Genomic DNA, 24,150 nt, shown 5'->3' on the forward strand with positions numbered 1-24,150 from the left:
CTCTGGCAACCACCCATCTGTTCTCTGTATCTATGAGCTTGGGGGTTTTTGTTTGGTTTGGTTTTTTTGGTTTTTTTTTTAATATTTATTTATTTACTTATCTGGCTGTGCCAGATCTTAGTTGCAGCATGTGGGATCTCTTAATTGCGGCATGCAGGATCTTTAGTTGCGGCATGCAAACTCCTAGTTGTGGCATGCGGGATCCAGTTCCCTGACCAGGGATCGAACCCGGGCCCCCTGAATTGGGAGCATGGGGTCTCAGCCACTGGACCACCAGGTAAGTCCCTAGGAGTTTTTGTTTGTTTTGTTTTAGATTCCACATATAAGTGAGATCACATAGTATTTGTCTTTGTCTGACTTATTTCACTTAGCATAATGCCCTCAAGGTCCATCCATGTTGCTGCAAATGGCAAGATTTCATTCTTTTTTATGGCTAAGTAATATTCCATGGTGTATGTGTATGTGTGTGTGTGTGTGTGTGTGTGTGTGTGTGTATCACATTTTCTTTATCCATTCATCCATTGATGGACACTTAGGTTGTTTCCATATCTTGGCTATTGTAAATAATGCTGCAATGAACATAGGGGTACATATATCTTTTCAAATTAGTGTTTTTGTGTTCTTCAGATAAATATCCAGAAGTGGAGTACATAGGTCGTGTGGCAATGCTATTCTTAATTTTTTGAGGAATCTCAATACTGTTTTCCATAGTGGCTGTACCAACTTACAGACCCACCAACGCTGTATGAGTGTTAGGATTGTTTTCTTAATTTATCTTTCTGATAGTTTATTATTAGTGTATAGAAATGCAATTGATTTCTATATGTTGATTTTGTATCCTGCAACTTTACTGAATTCATACATGGGCAAAAGATTTGAATAAACATTTTACTAAAGAAGTTCTATGAATGGCTAATAAGCTCACATGAAAAGATGCTCAAAGTCTTTAGTCCACAGGGAAATGCGTGTTAAAATCATAATAAGATACCAATACACGACTACTAGATTGGCTATGATAAAGAAGACAATCAATAACAAGTGTTAGTGAGGATGCATAGAGAAACTAGAACCCTCATGCACTGCTGAATGTAAATGACATAGCCACTTGGGAAAACAGCTGGGTAGTTTCAAAAAATGTTAAAACATAAACTTACCATACAACCAAGTAATTGCACTCCCAGGAATCTATATGAAAGAAATGAAAACGTGCTATATCCCTAGAATGGAATAGTGTTAAGCAGGATGGAGGAACAAACCTTACCCAAATTCTCAAGGCAGGGGTTCTGCCACCTACTCGAAGACCTTACAGGTGCTAGCTCATTTTACAGATTGGGAGTCACTGTGAAAACAACCGTGGCAATAAGAACCCAGTTCTAAGCCAAGTCTTGCTGAGCACATTTCCTTGAACCATTCTGGCAAGTCCTCAGCCATGGCTCAGGCCAGGTACCAGAACTGTCCTCATCCGTGAACTGGGTCACCAGCCAAGGGTCACCAGCCAAGAGCTCCAGCCAGCCAGAGAGACAGTACCTGACTACCTCCTCCTCCTCAGCTGATGAAAATCCATCTACCTGTCATTGGCCAGCTTTGCTCACCACCTGTCCACCTTTCCTCCAGAGAGCAAAGCGCTAAACCACTTCCCCTGCAGTTGGCCCTCTCTCCTGGGGCTTCCCCTGCCTTGCACATATTTGGGCCCATCAGCTTCTCTCCGTGGTGCGTATATATTCCCTTCTCTCTCTCTCTCTCTCCCTCTCTCCCCCTCCCTTGCTTCAGCTCGTTCTCCATGACCAAACAACAAGCTTATGCCCCCTCAGAAAGAGCAGTTGTGACCTGGCTGCAGATAGGATGGCACTTGCCCTCTCACTGCCCGGTAAGTTTTCACACACGCACGTTTGGACTCCCCAGCCAGGCAATGAGATATTGGAAGCTCAGTTGGTGAAATGTCATTGGTTTGGGAATTTTTTTTGGAGAAGGACATGATCACCAGTAAGAAATGCATTTATATCACAGCACAGTACACACATACACCTCCCGCCCCCCAAAACAAAAGTCTCACAAAACCATACTCTGCCATACATGTGATGCTCTCCAATATATTGTTCGAAATCTAATAGCTTCTTTTTTAAAAACAATAATGTTTGAAACTCTCCATTTCTGATTCTCTGACACCAACTGGGTGACCAACAATTCAATTCAATTCTGGCACCAACTCCCAGAGTTAGAAGAGACCCCACAGGTTAAGGGCTCAGGGTCACAAGGCTGCTCCCACTTCGGGGGTCAGTTGCAAGCAGGTGGGGGCAGGGGGAGGGTACCTGAACTTCTGACCAACCAGCTACAAATCAGAGGTTCCCACAACCCCCTTCTCAGTTTCAATAATTCACTAGAATGACCCGCAAAACTCAGGAAAACATTTTACTTCCATTTATTGGGGTTTATTTTTAAAGGATACAGCTCAGGAACGGCCAGATGGAAGAGATCCACAGGCCAAGGAGGGAGAGGAGCCACCATCCCCTCTGCAGGCAGGCCTCCTTCCCTGCCCCTCGACGTGTTCTCCAACCTGGAAGTTCCCCATCACTTAGGGGTTTAATGGAGGTTTCATCACTTCATTCCCGGGGCATAATTGATTAAGTCATTGGCTACTGGTGATTGAACTCAATCTCCAGCCCCTCTCTCCTTCCCAGAAGTCCAGGGGTGAGGCTGAAAGTTCCAACCCTCGAAACAGGCTTGGTCATTCTGGCAAATAGCTGAAGACCCCCTACCCCCATCAGGTGTCATCGCATTAGCATACAAAAGACATGCAGTAGGTTCCAAGGGTTTTAGGTGCACTGTGCCAGGAACCAGGCACAAAGACCAAATATTTATTTTTTATTATACCACAGCGACCCACTGAATTGATTTCATTACACACCGTGGTTCACAATCTGCCCCTTGTAAAACCTGAGCTACAGAGATGTTACTGAGAACATGACTGATTCACCAGCTGATAAAGTCTACGAGGGTACAAGGGAGGAAATCCTCCCAGCCCTCGGTGTTGGGAACAACTTCTTCTTAGCAAATGGTCTGCTTCCAGCGACTGGGTATGAAACGTGTTCCAGGTCACATTCCCTTCTTACTGCCAGAAAACTCGGAGACAAACATGGCCCACATCTAACAGAGGATATAAGACCTTGTAGCGTGTACTAGCCTTACTTCCAGCTAAATCTCTTTTAATCTTCTTCCTCCTGACCCCATATCCTCACTCGTTCCTGTTTTAATCTTACATGCTGTACGAGTGTGTCAGGGTGCCTCAAATACATGTTAGAGTGAGGCAAGACAAACAGTTGTAACTCCTGGAGGGACAAGACCTTTGCCTACTATTTCTCTTGGAACCTGACATTGTCCTTTCCACACGGTGGAGGCTTTCAATTTCAGCTGATGAAAGAAAAAAGGGCAGAGTAAAGACCACTCTCTAGAAGCAAGGGTGTGTGAGTCGGGGATGGGGCTGGGGGTTTGGGGAATGGGGCTGTGTGATTGGTTCTCAGCAACAGAATGGGTCCAGCTTAACTATGACAATTTAGGCCCTAAGACCCCCACCCAAATACCTGGAGAACCTCCAAATATGCCAACTCTTGATTTTCCCACCTCTATATATGGATCTGCTACTTCTTCTAGACTTGGCAACAATTTGAGATTTAGGATTTGCAACAAATCAATGACCTGCTCTTTGGACACGGACCTCTTCATGTGAGTCATGCGTCACTCCGGAGAAAGTTGGTAGCCAGGTGGGGCTCTCAGGGTGGGTTTCCACAATGCTGACCTTAGGGTGCAACGCTGACTCAGAAATGAACCCTAGAGGGCTCCCCTGGTGGCGCAGTGGTTGAGAGTCCGCCTGCCGATGCAGGGGACACGGGTTCATGCCCCGGTCTGGGAGGATCTCACATGCCGCGGAGCGGCTGGGCCCGTGAGCCATGGCCGCTGGGCCTGCGCGTCCGGAGCCTGTGCTCCGCGGCGGGAGGGGCCACAGCGGTGAGAGGCCCGCGTACCGCAAAAAAAAAAAAAAAAAAAAGAAAGAAATGAACCCTAGAACGAACATGTGCTGTTCCTAGTACAGGTCATGACTTTTCACGGATTCACTGGTGGAGGGGGGCTTCTCGAATGAGGTGGCACCGGTTCAACATGGTGGGTGTGCCCAGTTCCCCCGTGCCCCAGCTGGGGGAAGAGCTGGCCCAAATCAGGGATGAAGACCAGAACCTCGGGCTCCTCAGTACTGGTGCTCTGCACGTGGGCTGCCTTTCTGGGTGAAAATGAATCCCTTCTAGGGCCCTTTTTGGAAGAACATGGGTTTTCTCAGCTTTCACTTGGGTGTGCTTCTACTCTGAAACCCCCGTGGTCTGATAACTGATGTTACAGCCAAAAGAGGCCCTGAGACCGACCAGGATGAGGCAGAAGGGTGTTTCAGCCCTTTCCTGCCCAGGGTCTCCCCGCCCACTTTCTCCATGGCCTCCTTTTGGCCTGGACCACCAAGGAGAGGCCGACTCCCTTGGGTTTTTCCTAAAAAGCATACACATACTGCAAAAGTCAAGAATGAAAAGGTGGGACTTCCCTGGTGGTGCAGTGGTTAAGAATCCTGCCTGCCAACGCAGGGGACACAGGTTCGAGCCCTGGTCTGGGTAGATCCCACATGCCGTGGAGCAACTAGGCCCGTGCACCACAACTGCTGAGCCTGCGCTCTAGAGCCCGTGAGCCACAGCTACTGAGCCTGCGTGCCACAACTACTGAAGCCCACACGCCTAGAGCCCATGCTCTGCAACAAGAAGCCCCTGCTCGCCGCAACTAGAGAAAGCCCATGCGCAGCAACGAAGACCCAATGCAGCCAAAAATAAATAAATAAATTTATTAAAAAAAAAAAAAAACTTGAAAAAAAGAATGAAAAGGTGTCCAACTTACTCTGAGTGATCAAGCCACCATATGTGAACAGGAAAAAGAAGGCCACAGTCAATGATTTCCTGAGGCCACTGACAACATCCAGGCATGTCCCTCAAGTTGGAGCCTCTGAGACCTTTTCCACCATAGACACCCCATGGGATGTATGGTTTCTTTGCCCCAAGTCCAAAATTTCTCTAACATCCCCATGTTTTGTCTTAAAGATGTACATGAATTTGCATTCTGACCCATGTATCTCCATTTATTTTAGTGTAATTTTTCTCCCAAGTCTTTTAGTAAAATTGTCCCTCCAGGAACAGGCTTGTTGACAGGCAACACAGGCTTGTACCGGCTTCACAGACCTTATTGGAGCAGTTTGGCCTTAATCTGTCTGACCCCAAATCCTGCTCTGCCAGGGATTCAGGAAAGCTAGAGCAAGTATTTGCCCAGTGCCCTCATGTGGCCACCTGGCTAAGGCAGCAGATCAGCCGGTCTGGCAGGACACCTGCTTCCAGCCCATCTCTCAGTGTAGAAAGGCAGGCCTCAGAGTTGGTGCAGGCCCCCAAGGTTTTGGCTCGTACACCCCACTGCCCAGACACCAGCCCCTCTCAGAACTGATAGTGTGAGCAGTCATTAACCTCAAGTCGCTCTCATACAGCCCAAATCACCCCAGGGCACCCCTGTCCCAGAACTTCATGACCCTCTGGTCCAGAAGTCGCCAACTGGAGGTTCATGGGACTTGCTCACTTGATTCTCAGGGTGTTATTTCTTCCCCCTTGAGTTAGTTGCCAATATTTTAAAATTCAACTATCAGAAGATAAAAAAGGGGACAAAAGTCAGATCTCTCTCTTCTGAAAAGAACAAAACAAAGCAAAACTGAAGATCTGGCAACCCTGGCCCTGCCCCCTCTATGGCCCACACTGTAGTTGGCCCCTCCAGAGAGCATATGCTCTGCTCTTTACTGCAGTCCCCACCACTCCCTATCGCATCACAGCACCAGTCCCAGCCCCCTTCACTCTTTTCCATGCGCACCTGGCCCCGAGAAGGGAACCTGAAGCCCAAAGATATTAAATGACCCACCCTTGTTCAAAGAACCAGTTAGTTCAAATTGAACTATGTGGCAACTTGCTTTAAATTTCACAGAGGCCACCTGTTTTTGAGAAACATCATCACGTTTCTACCCCAGCTTTTCTCAAGGGAGGGAAGAGAGCTAGGAAAAGAGAGAGAATATTATCCTTGCTTAACCTAAAAAGCACATTTAAAATATCTGATATCTTCCTAATCAGACTCCAGGAAGCTCATGGACTCTTGGCCGATACGGATCAGAGAAGAAGGCCTTGAGGGGGCAGAAAACCAGGCCCCTCAGAGCACCCGCCCAGACGGAAAGCTCCCTTACGGCTGCAGGTAAGGACTGGGATCCTCACGTTCCTGCATTTGGGGGGACATTTTCCCAAACGCCCACTCCCCCAAACATTCCAACTGCTCTGCCTTTATCAGGGAGCAACGGTAGGTCATTTAGGAACCTGAAAACAGACAGACAGGACGGCAGGGCCCGGTGTACGACTGAAACTACCCTTTGCTGGCAGGGACAATCACCTAATCGGCCACCCAGAGACACTCACAGGCCAGAGCTGGGCTCGGCTACACGCCCTATTTGTTTTCGGGAAACCGTTGGTGCCGGTTAAGTCAGATTAATAAATACCTTTAGGGTTTCCTCTGACAACATTCCCCAGAGAGGGGCACTTTGAGCTTTTAGGTCACTGCAAGAATCATTAACAACCTCACCCCACCCCCACCCCGCCAGCTCAACAACTGCTGACCGGACAATGAGCCTCAGAGAGGCTGTTTGCTGGTGTCATTAACAGAGCAAGACAGACAAAACCGCCCTAGGCCCCGCCTTAGCAACGCCAAAGTGCCCTGGCCAGAGGGGGCCTCCCTGACCACCCTCCGTCTCCAAGGCCGCATCACACTGCGTCAGCCTCTATCACATTTCCCTTTCATCGGTGCCCTAGAAAACATCACCTCCTGACGTGAGTGGATTTGTTTGCCTGTGTATTTCGGTTTCCCTACGAGAGAGATTAAGCATTAGGAAAGCAGGGCCTCGTCTGAATTGCTTGTGGCCTTATCCCCTCACATCTCAGACACAGCTTGCCACTTAGTAGGTGCTCAGTAAATCCATTTGTTGCGTGAATGGACAGACACAGGGTCAGGGCTGCCCACCTGCCCTCTCGGCCGCACAGCTGGCCTGGCAAGGTGTCAACCAAAACCCAAGGCCACAAAACACACCAAGGGGACCACACCTGCAGCGTCCTCAGCACAGCAAGCTCAGCACACAGCAGGACTTCCCAAAATCAGGGGTTTGGTCTTCCCTGGTGGCGCAGTGCTTAAGAATCCGCCTGCCAGTGCAGGGGATACGGGTTTGATCCCTGGTCCAGGAGGATCCTACATGCCATGGAGCAACTAAGCCCATGTGCCACAACTACTGGGCCTGCGCTCTAGAGCCCATGAGCCATAACTACTGAGCCCATGCACCACAACTACCGAAGCCCACGCACCCTAGAGCCCGCCCGCTGCAACTACTAAGCCCACACGCCGCAACTACTGAGCCCACGTGCTGCAACTACTAAAGCCCACACGCATAAAGCCCGTGCTCCGCAATGAGAGAAGCCACCGCAGTGAGAAGCCTACGCACTGCAACAAAGAGTAGCCCCACTCGCCACAACTAGAGAAAGCCCGCGTGCAGCAATGAAGACCCAACGCAGCCAAAAAAAAAAAAACACAAACAAACAAAATTGGGGGCCTCTCTCGAGCTGCACTGGCCGCTGAGGCCCACTGTGCAGCAGACCTGACAACTCCCATGTCCAGACTTCTCTGAGGACAGGGACACGGTCAGTCGATTCAAAAGGTGGAATGTTACCGTATTTTCCCCAGTCTGCTCCAGGAACAGCCTCCCTTCCACCCTGTTACAGAAGTAGCTGGAGAAGAGGTTCCCAGACACTTGGCCACCCCAGGACTTGCATCCTCTGCTAGTCCCTTCCACCCTGTTACAGAAGTAGCTGGAGAAGAGGTTCCCAGACACTTGGCCACCCCAGGACTTGCATCCTCTGCTAGTCCATGAGCAACAAAACCAACACAGGCACAGCACTGTTGTTCCTGACCCAGGGGCAGTGGGTTGCTTATATTATTCTTCTAGGCCTTTGCAGTATTTCACAATAAAAATGCATGAAAGTAATCCATGCCCTTTGTTAAAAGAACATTCAAACACTGAAAGGATAAAGTGACAAGAAGGAGTCATGTCTACCCATCCAACCCTGGTCTTGCTCCCAAGAGCCCACTCTACTGACGGCTTTTCCTTCGCCCCTTTTGGAAAAAGTCTATGCGTACACAAAAGCATATGCAAACACATACGCAGGGCATGCTGTCCTGCATCTCTCTTTTCCCCCATTTCATACCTCAGAGATCTTTCCTAACGAACAAATACAGACCGATTCAGAAATGAATTTACTCCTAGTTCATGGTGAGAAACCCTCCTCTTGTCTTTACTGAGTGCTCGGGTGAGCGGCCCATGTGGAACAGCAGATCACACTATTCGTACATATATGTGACCACCAGAGTCTTGTGGCTCTTTTACCAAACCACCTGGCTTGGTGTATTTGTTTTTCCCAACAGCCTCCAATCAGCCTCAGGGCTCCCTAAGGCCTCCAACAGTGAAGCAGACCTACTGGGAACACCCATTATCCATATCCTGCCAGGTTTCCAGGTTCCAGGTCCCAGCAAAGACTCCACATGTCTTTCTGAGACTCCAGGAAGCATCTGTCTCACTTAGCCGGGCAGCAGACATACTGCCTGCCTCCATACCCAGTGCAGAAGGCAGCGTGGGGCTGGCAAGAGTCACCCCTAGAACTCTGAAGAAGAAGTCTGAACTCTTTGTAAACAAGAGGAAGCTGCCACATCATCTTGCATTGCATTGAAGGGTGTGGGGAGGGCTTAGCGCTGCCTACAGGTAAGGCCTCTGTGAGTTCTATGATTGATAAGTAACTATGTTACCATCAGAGAATAATAATGAGTGCCCCAAGAGCCCAGAGCTGTACTGGGCCCCTCTCATTAGAGATGGACGCTGGCAATTGAAAGGCTCCTATTCCCTCCTTTCTGCCTTCCTTTTCTTTCTTTCTTCCTTTTTTTTTTTTTTTAACTTTTTAGTTTTTCACATCTAGTTTTTTTAACTGAAGTATAGCTGATTTACAATGTTGTGTTGCCTTTCTTTTCTTTATACGTTCAACAAATATTTAGCAAGCAGTGATTCTAGATCAGGCATAGTGCTACGCAGTAGAGAAAAGAGGTCCCAAAGAAAGCAGGGAAAACAAACAGGAATCAGATAACTGGACTTCCCCCATCGCCCTTCTATCCCAAACACACAGACAGGCTGTGTAACATACTTCTCTTTGACACGACCAAGCTCTAGGCGAGACAGGGCCCGCTCCAGGTGCCAGAAATGAGGAGGAAACTCAAAGCTAAAACCAAGGGCTGAGAGAGGAAGCTGGGCAGGCCTGGTTGTTTAGGAAATAGATGGACCGAGGCCTCAGGAGACTCCGGGCTCCCAGCCAAGGCGGTAGAGCCAGCAGACACCTACTTCAGAAGGTTCTCCGCTCCCGTTCTCATCCGCACGGCTTTCAGGATCTGCTGGTTCAAGGCAGCCCTCTGATTCTGCAGTTTGCTCCGGCCAGTCTGTGCAAGGGGATTGCAACCCTGAGGGAAAACAAGAGATGCCCCTTCAGAGGTCAGCCACTCTAAAAATGATGACAAACGTCTAATACAACAGAAGATGTTTTAAAAGCTCATTCTTTTCTGAAAGTAAAAGTAATGTATTTTCCAACATGGAAAATATATAAAATACGAAAAATAGAAAAATAGAAAACTCAGTCCTAATAACACAACTCCAAAACAGCCACTGTGACTGGTTTCTTTCCTGCCCACCTATTTTACGATATATGCATATTGTTACTTTCCACATCAGTGGCTGTGTAGGGAGTTCCCCAGACCAGCCCCATGTCTGGAGTTTCACAGGACTCAGCATACAGTTGCAGTCACAGCTAAGATTTATGACAGCAGTTTAGTAAAGATACATAGCTGGATCATAGGGAAGAAGAGGGAGAGTCTGGAGGAATCCATGTGCAGGCTTCCTTATGCTTTCTCTGTCCTAAGAGGGGTCACACAAAGCATGCTCTTCCCCCAGCAACAAATGCAGCAACATGCATGCAGTGTCACTGCCCAGGTTGGCCCATTAGAAAATCAAATTCACGGTTTTTATTAGGGGCTGATCACAAAGGCACCTTCTGCCTAGCACATACCAAAATTCCAGACTGCCGAAAGGAAAGCAGGTGTTCACTGCAAACCACATGGTTTTCGCCATTAGATTAGACACAGCGAGCCAGCTTCATCACTTAGGGGATGAAAGGAACACTCCAAGAGCCAGGCTCCCAGAGACCAGGCACGGGCCAATCTTGCAAGCAGATCTTCCTAAGGAAAGCAGCCTCAGGTCTGCCATGTTAACCCTTTTCTGCACAGGGGCACACATAGGCTAATCATGTTTACTCACTTAATACTCTATCATGAAAATTTCCTTTGTTATGAAGTGCTCCTCCAAACCATGATTTTAATAATTGCATAATGTTGCCTTTTTTTAAGGATTTACCATTTCCTTATGGTCGGACAGTTAGATTGTTTCCAACTATCTGCTATTATCTATAATTATTTGATGCATACTTGTAAGCACGAATCTTTGTAAACCTCAAGTTTCTCCTTTAAGGTATATTTCTAGGACTGAGTTACAGGGCGTCTAACCTCTTTAAGCCCTCTCCTCCCCCTAAGCACCAGCCCAATTATCCTCCAGCAAAGAAAGGTACTATTTCTTGTCCCTTCTCCCCGATAGCATTAGGCAACCATGAATCTATTGATAATTTCCGTCTGTATAGACTTGCTTATTCTGGACATTTCACTTGAGTGGAATCATACAGAATACAGTCTTTTGAGATGGGCTCCTTTCACTCAGCATAATGTTTTCAAGGTTCTTCCGGGTGTAGCACATATCAGTACTTCACTCCTTCTTGTCCCTAACACTCCAATTAATATGAACGGTCATTTATCCATTCATCCGTTGATGGACATTTGAGGGTGTTTTCACTTTTTGGCTCTTATGAATAGGGCTGCTTATTTGTGTGTAAGTTTTTATGTGGATGTATGTTTTCTTTTCTTCGCTTGGCTATAGATCTAGGAGTGGAACTACTGTGTCATATGGTTAATTCTATGTTTAACCATTTGAGGTCAAACTATTTCCCAAAGCGGCTATAATATTTTACATTCCCACCAACAGTAGACGAGGGTTCCAATTTATCCCTATCCTCATTAATACTTGTTATTGTCTTTATTAGAGCCAACCTAGGATGCGTGCTATCTCACTGTGGTTTTGATTTGCATTTCCCTGATGGTTAACGATGTTAAATATCTTTTCTTGTGCTTATTGGCCATTTATGTATCTTTGGAGAAAGATCAATTCAGATTCCTTGCCCAATTTTTTTTTTTTTTTTTTTTTTTGCCACATCACAGGGCACGCAAGATCTTAGTTCCCCAACCAGGGATCGAATCCTCGCCCCTGAAGTGGAAGTGCAGAGTCTTAACCACTGGACCGCCAGGGAATTCCCTCCTTGCCCATTTTTAAACTGGGTTATTTTTTACTGTTGAGTTGAAAGTATTATTTTCAATCTTTGCCAAATTGATATGCAAAAAACAGGTATCCCATGCTCCCAATGTGCAAGGATTATTAGTGAAGATAAACATTTTTTCATATATTATTGATCACTTGAATTGCTTTTTCAGTGAATTGTCTGTGTTCTCTGTCCATTATTTCCTGGCGTATTTATTTTATTTATTTATTTTTTTTAGCTGTGTTGGGTCTTCGTTTCTTCCTGGCGTATTTAGATTACAATCAATGTTTCATTGTGAAAAGTTTAAAATCAGAAAAAGTGTTTCCTTTTTTTTTTTTTTTTTTTTTTTTCAGCTGTGCGGCTTGCGGGATCTTATTCCCCACCAGGGACCAAAACTGGGCCACCACAGTGAAAGCGCCAAGTCCTAACCACTGGACCACCAGGGAATTCCCATCCTTTCTTTTTTTTTTCTTCCAACTGTGTTAGTCTCTTTTTATTCTTTTGGTAATTTCTTCCAGAGTTAACTACTTCCATTTGTAGGTGATGAAATGTGTAAGAAATCCACTTCAAATGTTGGCACTGCTATGAGCATGGTCTTTCCCTTTACTTCAACTGAATTACTGTTGATTCTTGTTTATATTCCAAGTCCCGGAAGTGGTTTTCACTGTGGAAGTTATCTGAAGATGGTCTTACGCTTTCTAGTAGTGGTCTACAACCAGGTTCTAGCTTCTCCAGGAAGGCTACACAGGACGGATTTAGATATTACATATTAAACTAAGAGGCATTATCTCAATTGAGTTTAAATGCATTTTATTTTTAGACAACCTACATGACTTTTTTTTTTTCTCAAAAACAATGCCTCCGCTCCAAACAAATCAACATCACAACGAAGAGCTCAAGATGACATCAGTCCCATTTGCCTAAGTCCTGGTGTTGTGTGGATGAAAAGCAGCAGCCAGCTAGTTATGATGAGCAGGTAATAGATCCAAACAGCCAAATTTGTTGACATTTTTCCATTTCTAGACCATCCTTAAAGAAAATCATATATGGGGTCGCACTATCCTCATGGTAGTTCAGCAGAGCAGCCATGCTATCTGGATTCATGTTTTCACCAATAAAGAACTGATCGTTTTTTTTAGATGTTGGGGGTAGGAGTTTATTAATTAATTTATTTATTTTTGGCTGTGCCGTGTCTTCGTTTCTGCGCGAGGGCTTTCTCTAGTTGTGGCAAGCGGGGGCCACTCTTCATCGCGGTGCGCAGGCCTCTCACTGTCGCGGCCTCTCTTGTTGCGGAGCACAGGCTCCAGACGCGCAGGCTCAGTAGTTGTGGCTCACGGGCCCAGTTGCTCTGCGGCATGTGGGATCCTCCCAGACCAGGGCTCGAACCCGTGTCCCCTGCATTAGCAGGCAGATTCTCAACCACTGCGCCACCAGGGAAGCCCAACTGATCGTTTTTGAAATTAGCAAGGATGTGCTTGATTTGTTCTGCGGTCCCTGTCATAAAAGGTTTTACTCTTTCTGGTCTCTGTTCTTCAAGCTTCCCTTTGATTAACTTCATGTAATCTTTGATGTACTTCTTGTAGGCTTCTTTTGTGAAGCTGGTTTCCTGCAAGTGATGGTTCATGACAATAACCACACCAGTGATTACTGTACAGTCGGTACCTTCGCCCTCGGGGCCTTCAGCGGAGGCATTCCCACCAATGAACGAGTCATCAATATTACCCTCTTTCCTACTGACCATATTCCCCTCCACCTCCAGACACAGCCCGTCCGCGACCTCCCGGATCTTGTAGATGTCAGAGAATATCTCATCATGGCTGATGAGGTCCCGGTAGATGATCATGATGGAGGGAGACATCAGTGGCACTAGCTTAGTAGGAGCCTGGAGCTCAGAGCGAGCGTGGTGCAGCCGGAGCGGCGCTCGGGGGGAAGGGGGAGCAGGTGGAAAAGCTTTTTTTTTTTTTTTAATTACAGTAGAATTGATTTACAATATTGTGTTAGTTTCAGGTGTACAGCAAAGTGATTCAAAAAATTTCCTTTAACCTAATAGTGTTTTTCCCACTCCAGCAGGTAGAAGCCCAGGGATCTGAGGGAATGCTCCATTCCTTTCTGAAGCTTATCTTTCGGTTCCGCCCTGACAGGCTTGTGGTCACACCCTGGGAGTGGCTGGTGGGCAGTATTTGGTGAGGGGACGGCCCTTCTCTCTGCGTCACTGCCTTGGTCACTGCCATCACAGCTCCACACACAACTAGCCTCCCACACCTCTGCCCAAGCCACATCCATGGCCTTGACCCCAAGGAAGAAGAAATGGGTTCTCTGCAGCCCCAACCTTCTCAGGGATTCCCATATCAGTGGCCTTTAGACTAGAGGGTCAGAAATAAGTTACATCTCTCCTTCCACAAAGATTTTTCACTTTCCCATCCCAGCAGGTGGCCACCCACCTGTCCCCCATGCAGCCGCCCAAATTCAAATTACACAGATACTCAGAATCTGAATTGGAATGGTCTTAAAATTAACATTTTCCAAACCATTAAATGATCCCTGATTTAAAATAAAAATCAGAAAACTAATTCTCTCTTTTCAGATCTAAGATTGAAATGTCTTTAATATTAAGATAACTTAATAGTAAAGGGCTAAAATAATTGCCAGCCTCTTTCCTTTCCACATCCTAAAATTACTATGAAGGGATGGCTCAATCTGACTTAAAATTACATGGTTCACCAAGGCTGTGTTCTATTTTACAGAGAAGGCTTAATAACTAATTCCTTTACATACATTCCCAGAGCTAAGATTAAGCAGCCATTCCAGCTCACGGATAAGGACTTTTTCCTGCTCCCATACTTCACCCAACTTCTGGCTGGCCTGGAATCACTACACCCTAACCAGCCCACAGATGTAGGGTCAAGTTTCCAGATAAGACACAGGAATGCTTAGGATTAGATTTGACTGAGTAATTGGACCCCAAACGACATTACTTCTTACTGACAGGTAGGAATGCCAGACCTGTTGGAAACACCAGAAACGCCCACAGGGCTGTTTGGAAACTTCCTAGAGCCCTGAGAGATGAATCTGGGCGAGACTGTCCAAAAGACCCCCTGGCATCACCAGAGGCTGCTAGCTGTCCACTGGCCCCTGCCAGGGGTTCTCTGCTAGTGGGGACCCACAGTCCTCAGCCATACCTTAGCTCTTAATTGGTTTACAACAGGATGTAGAGCTGCTCCAAACTGAACTGAGGGTTTGTGTCCAGGACTGAGGCAGCACCTGTCACGCCTGCCTGGCCTGGGAAGTGGGGAGGGATTGGCGGGGACAAATGAACTGTCCTTGCCTCTAGGGTCACTGTCCACAAGTTGAGAGTCTGTCCACTACACAGAGTCTGTCAGTTACCTGACCAGCCTAAGGCTTGGGCATTGGCGTCAGTCTCAATACGTGGAAGGATGGTCCGACTGCCAACACCCAAGAAAAGCAAGTACTGAGTAAAGCTCAGCTTCCTCACTAGCTTAGTGGGGTCTCCCACATTGTCAGTCAGCCCACGTGGACTCTGGTATGGCATCTCGGACCCCACAGTTCTGAGGCTTGGAGGGTAAGTGAGCTACTCAAGATGCTAGAGGCAGTAAGGGTGGGAGGAGGACTCAAGCCCACGTCCTTCCTTCCCGCCACTCTGAGATGAGCCTGAGCAGCAGGAATGTGTGGGAATGCGGGGACCAGCTTGCCCGCCAACCCCCGGACACCCCTTACGTGCTTCCTGGCTGAGGGCTGCCCGGCTCAGTGCATATCTTTTGGCCACAGTGACCCACGTCCCACTTTCCCACCTCACAGCCCATAGCAGTCAGGGGTTGTAAATCCATGCTCGCACACCTCATTTCCAAGGGGAAGGACATCTGATTCATGCCTGGCTAGTTGGAAAACCAAAGGCCCCAGCCCTGAGTTTGATTCAGGGTGAGCACCTGACACAGGACAACAGAGCCCATCAGGAGGGGGCTTCATTTTTCCCCATCAGCCTTGAACCTAGGAGGATGTGAGACTGGGCAGCTGCAGCCACGTTACCACTGTGGGGGGAGTGTCTCCCCCCAAATGAAGCCAACCTAGGGGGTGCAGAGCTGAGAAACTGAGTTTTGGCGGCAGCATTTGAGCCCTAGATCAAGCCAGGCCTGAAGCCATTCCTCTGGGCTTCTCAGTTACAGGAGCCAAATGCATTCCCTTTCTTGCCTAAGCTATTTTTTAAAAATGGAGGTATAATTTACGCATAATGAAATACAGAGTTTTTTTTTTTTTTTTTTTTTGCAACGCGCAGGCCCCTCACTGCTGTGCCCTCTCCCGTTGCGGAGCACAGGCTCCGGACGCGCAGGCTCAGCGGCCACAGCTCACGGGCCTAGCCGCTCCGTGGCATGTGGGATCCTCCCGGAGCGGGGCACGAACCCGCGTCCCCTGCATCGGCAGGCGGACTCTCAACCGCTGCGTCACCAGGGAAGCCCAATACATAGCTTTCTAAGTACATAGTTCAATGAGTTTGGATAAATGTGTATACCTAGGTAACCACTATTCCAGTCAGAATATAGACCATTCTCATTACCCCCCAAGGCAACCAAGACTCTGATTTCTATCACCGTAGACTTTTGCCTGTTCTAGAATGTCATATAAATGGAATCACAGGGCATGTATGCTTTTGTGTCTGGCTTCTTTTGCTCAGTAGGATGCTTTGAGATTCACCCATGTTGTTTTACTTACCCGTGGTTTGCTCCTTTTAATTGCTGAGTAGAATTCCATTGTAGGAATGTACCATGGTGTGTTTATCTGCCTAAACCACTGGGGATTCGATCTTCTGGTAACCACAACTAGGAAAGTCCTAAGTAGAATACGTTCACCCAGAGTGAAAACTCTATTTGTTAATATACACGCACATGCCTTTAGGGTATAGTTAAGTTGTTCAGCTGGGAAACAAGTATTTAAGAGCAGCACCTAGGCAAAAACCGGAGTCAGTGGATTTGGAAGAAAGGAAAGGCTACTTGACCTACAACATGCAGAGACTGACAGTGAAAAGGCAGAGAGGCCAGGCCACTGGGAAGGCAGACACAGGGTAGGGAGCAGTCTTTCCTCCCCAGCAGGGGGTGGGGGGGCCCTGCTCTAGGCAGGGCCTGGCGCTTGGCTCCCCTCCACCCCAAGAACCAGTGCGGGCCTTTCTTCCACACAGCCAAAGTTAAAGCCCACACACGTAGATGTGTCTCCAGCAAATCGAGGGCACAGTGTGAACTTGGAGTCTCTAGGTCAGGAGTAAGACTGAGTGAGGGTGACCACGCAGGGTCCCCTGGCTAGTGACCCTCACGCAGGGCACGGAAGAGTGGGGTGCTTTTTGCTGCCTCTCCAACACAAAGATATCTTCTCTGGCTTCCTTCCTAGTCATGCAACCCCTCCCTCAACCACCAAGCTCTGGAAAACAGAATTGTTTGTTTATGAGTTAGCCAGAAGCTGTCAACCAGAAAGCACAGAAATAGCATGCAATACCCTGCAATACACAAAAATACATCTAATTTAACTTTTCACCATGCTGGAGATTCAGGGCAGTTTGGATGAACAGAATCTACCTTTTCCATGTCCACAAAAATTAAAACATGAATTTGGCACTTGTAAAGAGGTCTCCTGCCCTTCCAGGATCTCTGCCAGGTGCCTCCCTCTGGCGTCCCCATCCATTCACATGGGGGTAGGGGGCCACAATATGAACAGGCCCCCTTCAGTCACTTCTACAAATCTTTACAGACACCTACCGTGTGTGTACAAAGTGTGTGCCACTCTACAAAGATTTACAGTCACCAAAATTTCTAAGTGACAAATGTATTTGCAGACCCAACTGATGACCTGTTTATTTCAACTGGTAGGATGTACTCACCACTAGTGTACAGTCATTGGTGGGGGGGAGATGGTATGTGTGTGTGATTTTGTACACTTCTGTTATTACCCTTTTCTACAACAATTTATGTTACTTTTCTAATACAATAATATTGGAGAAAAAGAAACTACTTCTGAAGTTGTAGATTTGGATCACCTGCCTTTTTCTCCTCTTAGAGTCCAATCGAAACAGGCTTTTCTAAGGCATATGGCCCTAGCGAACTCCATGGGTCTGACCAGCAAGGCCAGAAGGACCTGCATCTCTCCCTGTTTCTGGTGCTACAGGCGGGAGACCTTGCCCCCAGCTGGCACCTCTTGCTGCCAGCTCTGCCAGACACTCAGTCTGGCTGAGCTGCACCTGCGGTTCTGCTGTCCTCTGTGGCCACCTCCAATACAGCCTTTGTGTCACAAGACTGTAGTACCTGAGCCAAAGGAGGAAGTGGTGATCAGGCTAAAGCCAATGCCCTGTATCATCAGGTGGTGTCTTGGAATCCATCCAAATAGCCCCAGGAAGCAAGGGACATTTACAGTGTTACAGCTCATCATGCTGACTCTCCTCTGAGTCACCTGAAAATTCTGTTTCTGCCAGGGGAACCCCTCCTGGCCAGGATCCTTCAATGTGAGGAGGAGTTTGTCCACCACGCCCTCTGGGCTGCTGGTGTGCACCAGTGCAGCTGGACAGACCCTCACCAAGGCCATGATCAGCCTGGATCCAGCCTGGCCTGTAGGGTCTGGCTCAGACCATGGTGGGGTAGCGGGTGGGGAAGAGGCAGCAGCACAAACTTTTACACCCTTCCTCCTCCCTCCCCCACCCCCACCTGGAGAAACATCATCACTACCCAATAAAAATGGGGCAGGAACTTCCCTGGTGGCGCAGTGCTTAAGAATCCGCCTGCCAATGCAGGGGACACGGGTTCGAGCCCTGCTCCGGGAAGATCCCACATGCCGCGGAACAACTAAGCCCATGCGCCACAACTACTGCGCCCGTGCTCTAGAGCCCGCGAGCCACAACTACTGAGCCTGAGAGCCACAACTACTGAAGCCCACGCACCTAGAGCCCGTGCTCCGCAACAAGAGAAGCCACCACAATGAGAAGCCCGTGTGCCACAACGAAGACCCAACGCAGCCAAAAATAAATAGATTCTCAAAAAAAAAAAAAAAAGATGGACTGGATGAGCCCCTATGACCCACCCTGTGCTCCTCAGACTCAGCCCAGCATGTCTCTCCACGTGTGCTTATATAAGATGCACACGTGTGTCTAACATGAAATTACACCCCACTAAGATGAATGGTGCAGCGGAGGACCTAAGAGGAGCCTCTGGGTTAAAAAAAAAAAAAAAAGAAAAATTCTCTTCCTTCCTTCTCTGCTGGAGCCTTGAGGAAATCCAGAGTAAACAGGGACCATGAACCAGGACACAGTGAACCTTGGGGCCCTGTCCAGCCTGGAGGCTTCTGTGAACAAGAAACAACTTCTCCTCCAGCTCTTGGGTAAAAACAATGGAGCTAAATTCATTTCGGGCCATTAGTGCTCCCAGAGGATGGCGAGGCAGAGATAAGGTCCCACAATGCTGCACTTTGTACCGAAGGTCTTCTTCCCCTTACTGCTAAGGTCTTTCATTTCGACCCTTTCAACAGCCTTTCTCTAGTTTTTTTCCAGCTAGCTTTCTCTTGGCCAAGAATCGGTTTTCCTGTGGGTTTCAGGACGATAGCCCCCAGAGAGCCCTGGAGATGGGACCAGCTCTCAGGATGTAGTGTCTTGGAAATGTGTATTACTCTGCATTAACTATAGGCCCGAACACACATTCTTCCAAGACTTTCATTAGGATAAGCATAAAAATCTGTCTGGGAAAAAGAAACTCCATTTCCACGGGTCATTCTTTTAAGAAAATAATTTAGTATTTAATTATTCTTATAGAACTGTACCTCTATTTAAACATAGTAGTGTCAAGAAAGAAGAAAAAAAGTGAGAAGCCAGAGAAGAGAGAAACATATTGTGATAGACCAGAAAGTACTCTGTATTTTTTGTTTGTTTTTAATTCAGAGAGCCCCCTGCCCCAAGCTGCTCACCCAGGAGGCCAGGGTCTGTACTGGTGTCCATGTCTGACCTGCAGCCAAACTGAGTCCGTGTCCTCGGGCTCTGTACAGCCATGTCCTGCACAACCCCAAGAAGACCCCGATTTGCCGGGGGCCCTCTCTGCCAAAGACCGCCTCACACGTTCAGGGTCCAACACCAGCAGGCAATAGGAACCTCCTCATTCTAAACAAACCTGCCTTCTTCTCTCTCCTCTACCCCCCGCCCCAGCAACTATTTTCTCTGCCCTTCTCCCACCTGTACGCCACCACACTGACTTGAAAGATTTTTCTTTGATGTGGACCATTTTTAAAGACTTAATATTTTATTGAATTTGTTACAATATTGCTTCTGTTTTATGTTTTTTGGTTTTTCGGCCGCGAGGCATGTGGGATCTTAGCTCCCCGACCAGGGATCGAACCCGCACCCCCTGCATTGGAAGGTGAAGTCTTAACCACTGGATCGCCAGGAAAGTCCCCACCACACTGACTTTTGCCCCCAATTCTCCACCTACTCATTTACCAACAACCCCCTAAAGGACTAAACCCAGTAGTTTCCAGGGCTCTTCTGACTTGTCAACCTCATCTCTCCACTAAAAAGATCTCTTCTCTCAGCTGCCTTGACACTGTCACCCTCTGGGCTTGTTTACCATCTCTCTGCCTGTCCCTTAAATGGAGGCATTATTCTCTTCTGCCTTGGGTCCTTTTTCACAATATCCCACTGCCTCCCACACTGGTGTCCCCCAAAGCTGCATCTCCAGCCAGGGGGCGCTCGTGGCTGCCGGGTTCATGGAGTGGACTCCCCACTGGGACCACCTTTCAGATGTCGCTGAGGGGCCTCAAGTCCACAACCTCTACCTCAGCCTCCTGGTGGCCCCATCTCAGTGAGGCGCCTGACCATCCCCCCAGACACCAAAGGGCAGACATTTTGGACTCCCATCAGCAGAACTTCCCCACCATATTTGGTCCATTCGTTCTTCCCATCCCTGTTAACTGCCTTTGCTCAGGCCCTCATCACTGCACCCTCCCCACTGGGATCCCTGCCTCCAGTCTGGGTCCCTGGTTTGAGTTAGGGGTGCAAGCTGTTGGAAAGGATGGGTGGTGAGGCCGTGTTTACCTAGGACTTTACATAACTGACTGAAAAGTCATCAGCAGATCGTATCGGAGTAGGACAGAGACAATGAGGATTAACCTTCCACACTCCTCCCCTGCCTGGCTCCACCACTGTCTCTTCCCCATCGCTCACCTACTGATCACTCAGCTTTCCAAGTGGTCTTTCTGTGACACAAATCTCACACGTCTGGTCCTGCATGAAGCACTTTGATAGATCTCCAGGTTCCCTTCCCATGCATCCAGGATGCATGACTCCTGAACTAGCCTAGTTCCCACTTACACCTCCACACCCCCAAGGGTTCACTCACAAACGCTCACAATCCTGTGCCTTCACCCATGCTGTTCCCTCTACCCGAAGTGTTCATCCTCCCCTCCTTCACCTGTATAACATCTACCTCTCATTCAAGGAGCATTGGTTTTAGGACAAACTGGCTCAGATCACACATCAGGGAAAGTTCCATGTTGACACCTTTTATTAACTTTGTACTAGGAACGCTCTTTGGACTCCTATGACGTAGCACAATGATCATTACAAGGTCTCGTTTTCCAAAGAGATGCTTCTAATTGCAAACCAGTGATTCAACTTATTTTGCACCCATGATTCTCTTTATCTACCACCGGAGAAACCGCACCTGAAAAACACTCAGCTTTGCATCCTTTCACAGCTCCCTTGCCTTCCACTCAGTCCTATGCACATCCTCCCCTGGAAAACATGTTCTGGAAGACAAGGGAACATAACCCTGGCAGGTGTCCACCACCTTTTCTGCCCCTTCCTCTGTTGTTTCCCCCAGATGCTGCTATAGGTCCAGACCTCCACCTGTTCAGAGGACAATCTGGGGAAGAAATGAAGTCCCAGAAAGATGCAGCAACTTGCTGGAGTCTACACTGCAATTTTGTGGGGGAGGCAGTCAGGGTTTGAGGCCCTAGGGCTGAGATCTAGGGATTCCCAGGCCTGGCCTCCTTCTGCAATTCCATGGCCTGTGATGCTCTGTCCCCAGTGCCACACATAATTAGAAGTTATAATCCTATAATTCCATGATGACATCTTTTAACTTAAATACACCTTGAAACTATTCCTTTTTTAATGCTAAAAGCAATTTAACCAAAAGGAATTTTTCCAACTCTGTCCTCACCTGTTTCCAGATTCTCCCCCTGTCCATCCTCTAGGGCCACTGCTCCTCACCAGAGAGCAAAAGCCCAAAGGCAGCGTCATGGGAGAAGGAGGAAGACGCCAAGAGCATTCACTGACTGGATCATTAGGCGTGGAACAATTAAGAATTGACTGTTCTGTGGGAAACAGTTTCACTGCCCTGTTTATAATTTCGTCCTCTGCCTTCGGTCATAGAAGTTATAAGAGAACAATTTCTCAACCCACCTAGTCAAACATGGCCAAGAGCCAAAGGCTATTTTTAGACTCATTGGGACAAGGAAGAAGGATGGAAGGAGTCCCCGTGCCTCCGGGCTCAAAAGCATCTTTGTAGCCCAGGCCTTGCAACCTACGGACATCCCAGCAACCCCGCTCCGTGGATTGGGGCCACTTTTGACGGGCTGAGCTGCGAACCTTCAGGGCGGGAGGCCACGGTATGTGCCAAGCTCCCGCGGAGCCCGCACCTCCCACAGGTCTACCCAACAATCGGATAAATCCGCTTTAGCGAAAAGTAGTGAGGGGGTGAAACCGCTGCCCTCACGTGTGCAGCGCGCACGCCCTCCTGGGCAACTAGGGGCAGAGAAGGGGGCGACGCCCGAGGTCCCCTCCCATCCTCGAAAAAGTCGAAGAGGCAAACACTGGAAGCATTCTGGAGGCAAAAGGGGAACGCCATCCCTTCTGAGGGGCTCCTATTTCCACGCGCCCCGGCCAAGCGCTCGGGTGGAAGCCGGGCTTGGGTCCCCACGCGCCGCAACGCCGAGGGCGCCAGCGCACTGGGAACCGGTCCCTTCCCCAGGGCCGCGGGACGGCCGGCGGGGGCGACCCCGAGCACCCCTCCTGGCCCTGTCCTCCGCCGGCACCTGCGAGGGGCGGCCCAACACCACTCCCCAGCCCCGTAAGTCACCTGCTCTCGGCCGCCGGGTGCACCGCCGCCGCACCCTCCACTCCGACCCTCCGCCGGGCGCGCCCCAGGCCAGTGCGCCCCCTCCCCCTCCAGGCCTGGTCGACCCCGGCCGCGCGCCCTGCAGCCCCCTCCACAGCCTGGGGGGAAAGAAGTCTGGAGCTCGCAGAATCCCAGCCCGCCCGAAGCCGCCCACCTTCCGAAAGTAGCCGTCGCCCTCCTTCTCCAGCGGCTGGGGGGCCGCGGGCAGCAGAGCGTCGGTCATGCTGGCAGCGCGGGAGCACAGGACAGACTGAAGCTCATCTGCGAGCTGGCCCGAGAGGGCGCCTGGCCCCGCCCCGCCCCGCCCCGCCCCGCCTGAGCGACCGCCCCTCCATCCCCGCCTGAGGCCCGGCCGGGAACCCTGGAGACCAAGCCGGGCCCGCCGAGACCACGCCCCTGGTCCCGCCCCGGCTCCGGATTGGCCGAGCGCAGCCGTGCTCCAGGCGAGGCTGGCGGAGGGGAGAGCGAAGAGCCCCTCGGCTGTTCGCTCACCCTCTCCCAGCCTCAGGGGCTTAATCTGGGAGTGGTTGCAGCCTTAGCCCGGGAGCGCAGGGGCGGGCCGGGGGTCTCCGCTGCCGCAGCGAGGCCCGGGTTGGGGATCCAGCTCCTCGTCTGGAACCATGAGGGTAAATGCAGCGAGTGGGTGAAGCTACGGCTCCTGCGCGCACGACGCGGGGACAGTGACCATACCCGACGCCACGTCGAGGGCGCGGCGGGAGCGCTGGGCCCTGGGCCGAGCAGTCAGGAACAGCTTCCCGCCAAAAGGGATCCCGGGGCAGAGTCCGGGAGGCTGAGGGAGAGTTGGCGGCGCCACCGAGGGCCTTGGCGGGTGACTCAAACCTGTTGGCACAGCGATCAACCCCCTGTCCCCCAAACCACTCTGTAGAAACCAGACGGATCCACTGGGAGGTCACAGATGGCGAGGGGAGAGGGGTCCACCCAAGGAGGGATCCCCAGAAATGGTTTCGTGCCCAAGAGACTCGACAGATATCCTTGAGCACGTTTCTTAACCACCACTTCGAACCTCAGATTTCTCAACTGCAAAATGGGTCCGGATCACCCTCTCTTGACCTGGTCCAAGGTATTACAACCAAAGTGGTGTATAAGCGCTTAGCTGCGCGGTAGGGACGCGAATAGCTTAGGAGCGAAAGGGGGACTCCTGGGGACAGGGGTCGCACCGCTCTCTCTCCCAGCTCCCCTGATCGGTGGACTGCGCGGGTAGAACTAGCAGACAGGGTGCCGGGACTGGGCTGCCGGAGCCGGAAGCCCCCCAGCGGCCACGCCCCTCCTGGCCAGCGTCCTGCAGTTCCTACCCCCTCCCCCAACTAAGGGACACCTTTGCGCAGTTACTGCTGCGTTTGGCCGTCGCGGTAAGTGCCACAGGTAGAACACAATAC

At 49.5% G+C, this 24,150-nt stretch overlaps 2 protein-coding genes across 2 annotated transcripts in view; both read right to left on the bottom strand.

The window, feature by feature from the left end:
* Positions 1-22,976, bottom strand: part of RHPN2 (rhophilin Rho GTPase binding protein 2) — a gene marked incomplete at both ends in the record, with an annotated part of 57,607 nt that extends 34,631 nt beyond the window's left edge. Inside the window, 2 exons of the mRNA XM_079723903.1 lie at positions 9,530-9,645; positions 22,908-22,976. Coding sequence (XP_079580029.1) covers positions 9,530-9,645; positions 22,908-22,976 — 185 coding nt within the window. The remainder of the gene's footprint in view (positions 1-9,529; positions 9,646-22,907) is intronic.
* LOC307065907 (translationally-controlled tumor protein-like) lies at positions 12,446-13,443 on the bottom strand (the record flags this gene model as incomplete). The annotated part of the gene is made up of 2 exons (XM_079722914.1): positions 12,446-12,722; positions 13,045-13,443. The coding sequence occupies 2 exons, from the start codon at positions 13,441-13,443 to the stop codon at positions 12,564-12,566; spliced, it is 558 nt and encodes a 185-aa protein (XP_079579040.1). The 3' UTR covers positions 12,446-12,563.
* Positions 22,977-24,150: the final 1,174 nt, after the last annotated feature.

The sequence above is a fragment of the Hyperoodon ampullatus genome (genome assembly GCF_949752795.1).
Source record: "Hyperoodon ampullatus genome assembly, chromosome: 18".
Classification (NCBI taxonomy): Eukaryota; Metazoa; Chordata; class Mammalia; order Artiodactyla; family Ziphiidae; genus Hyperoodon; species Hyperoodon ampullatus.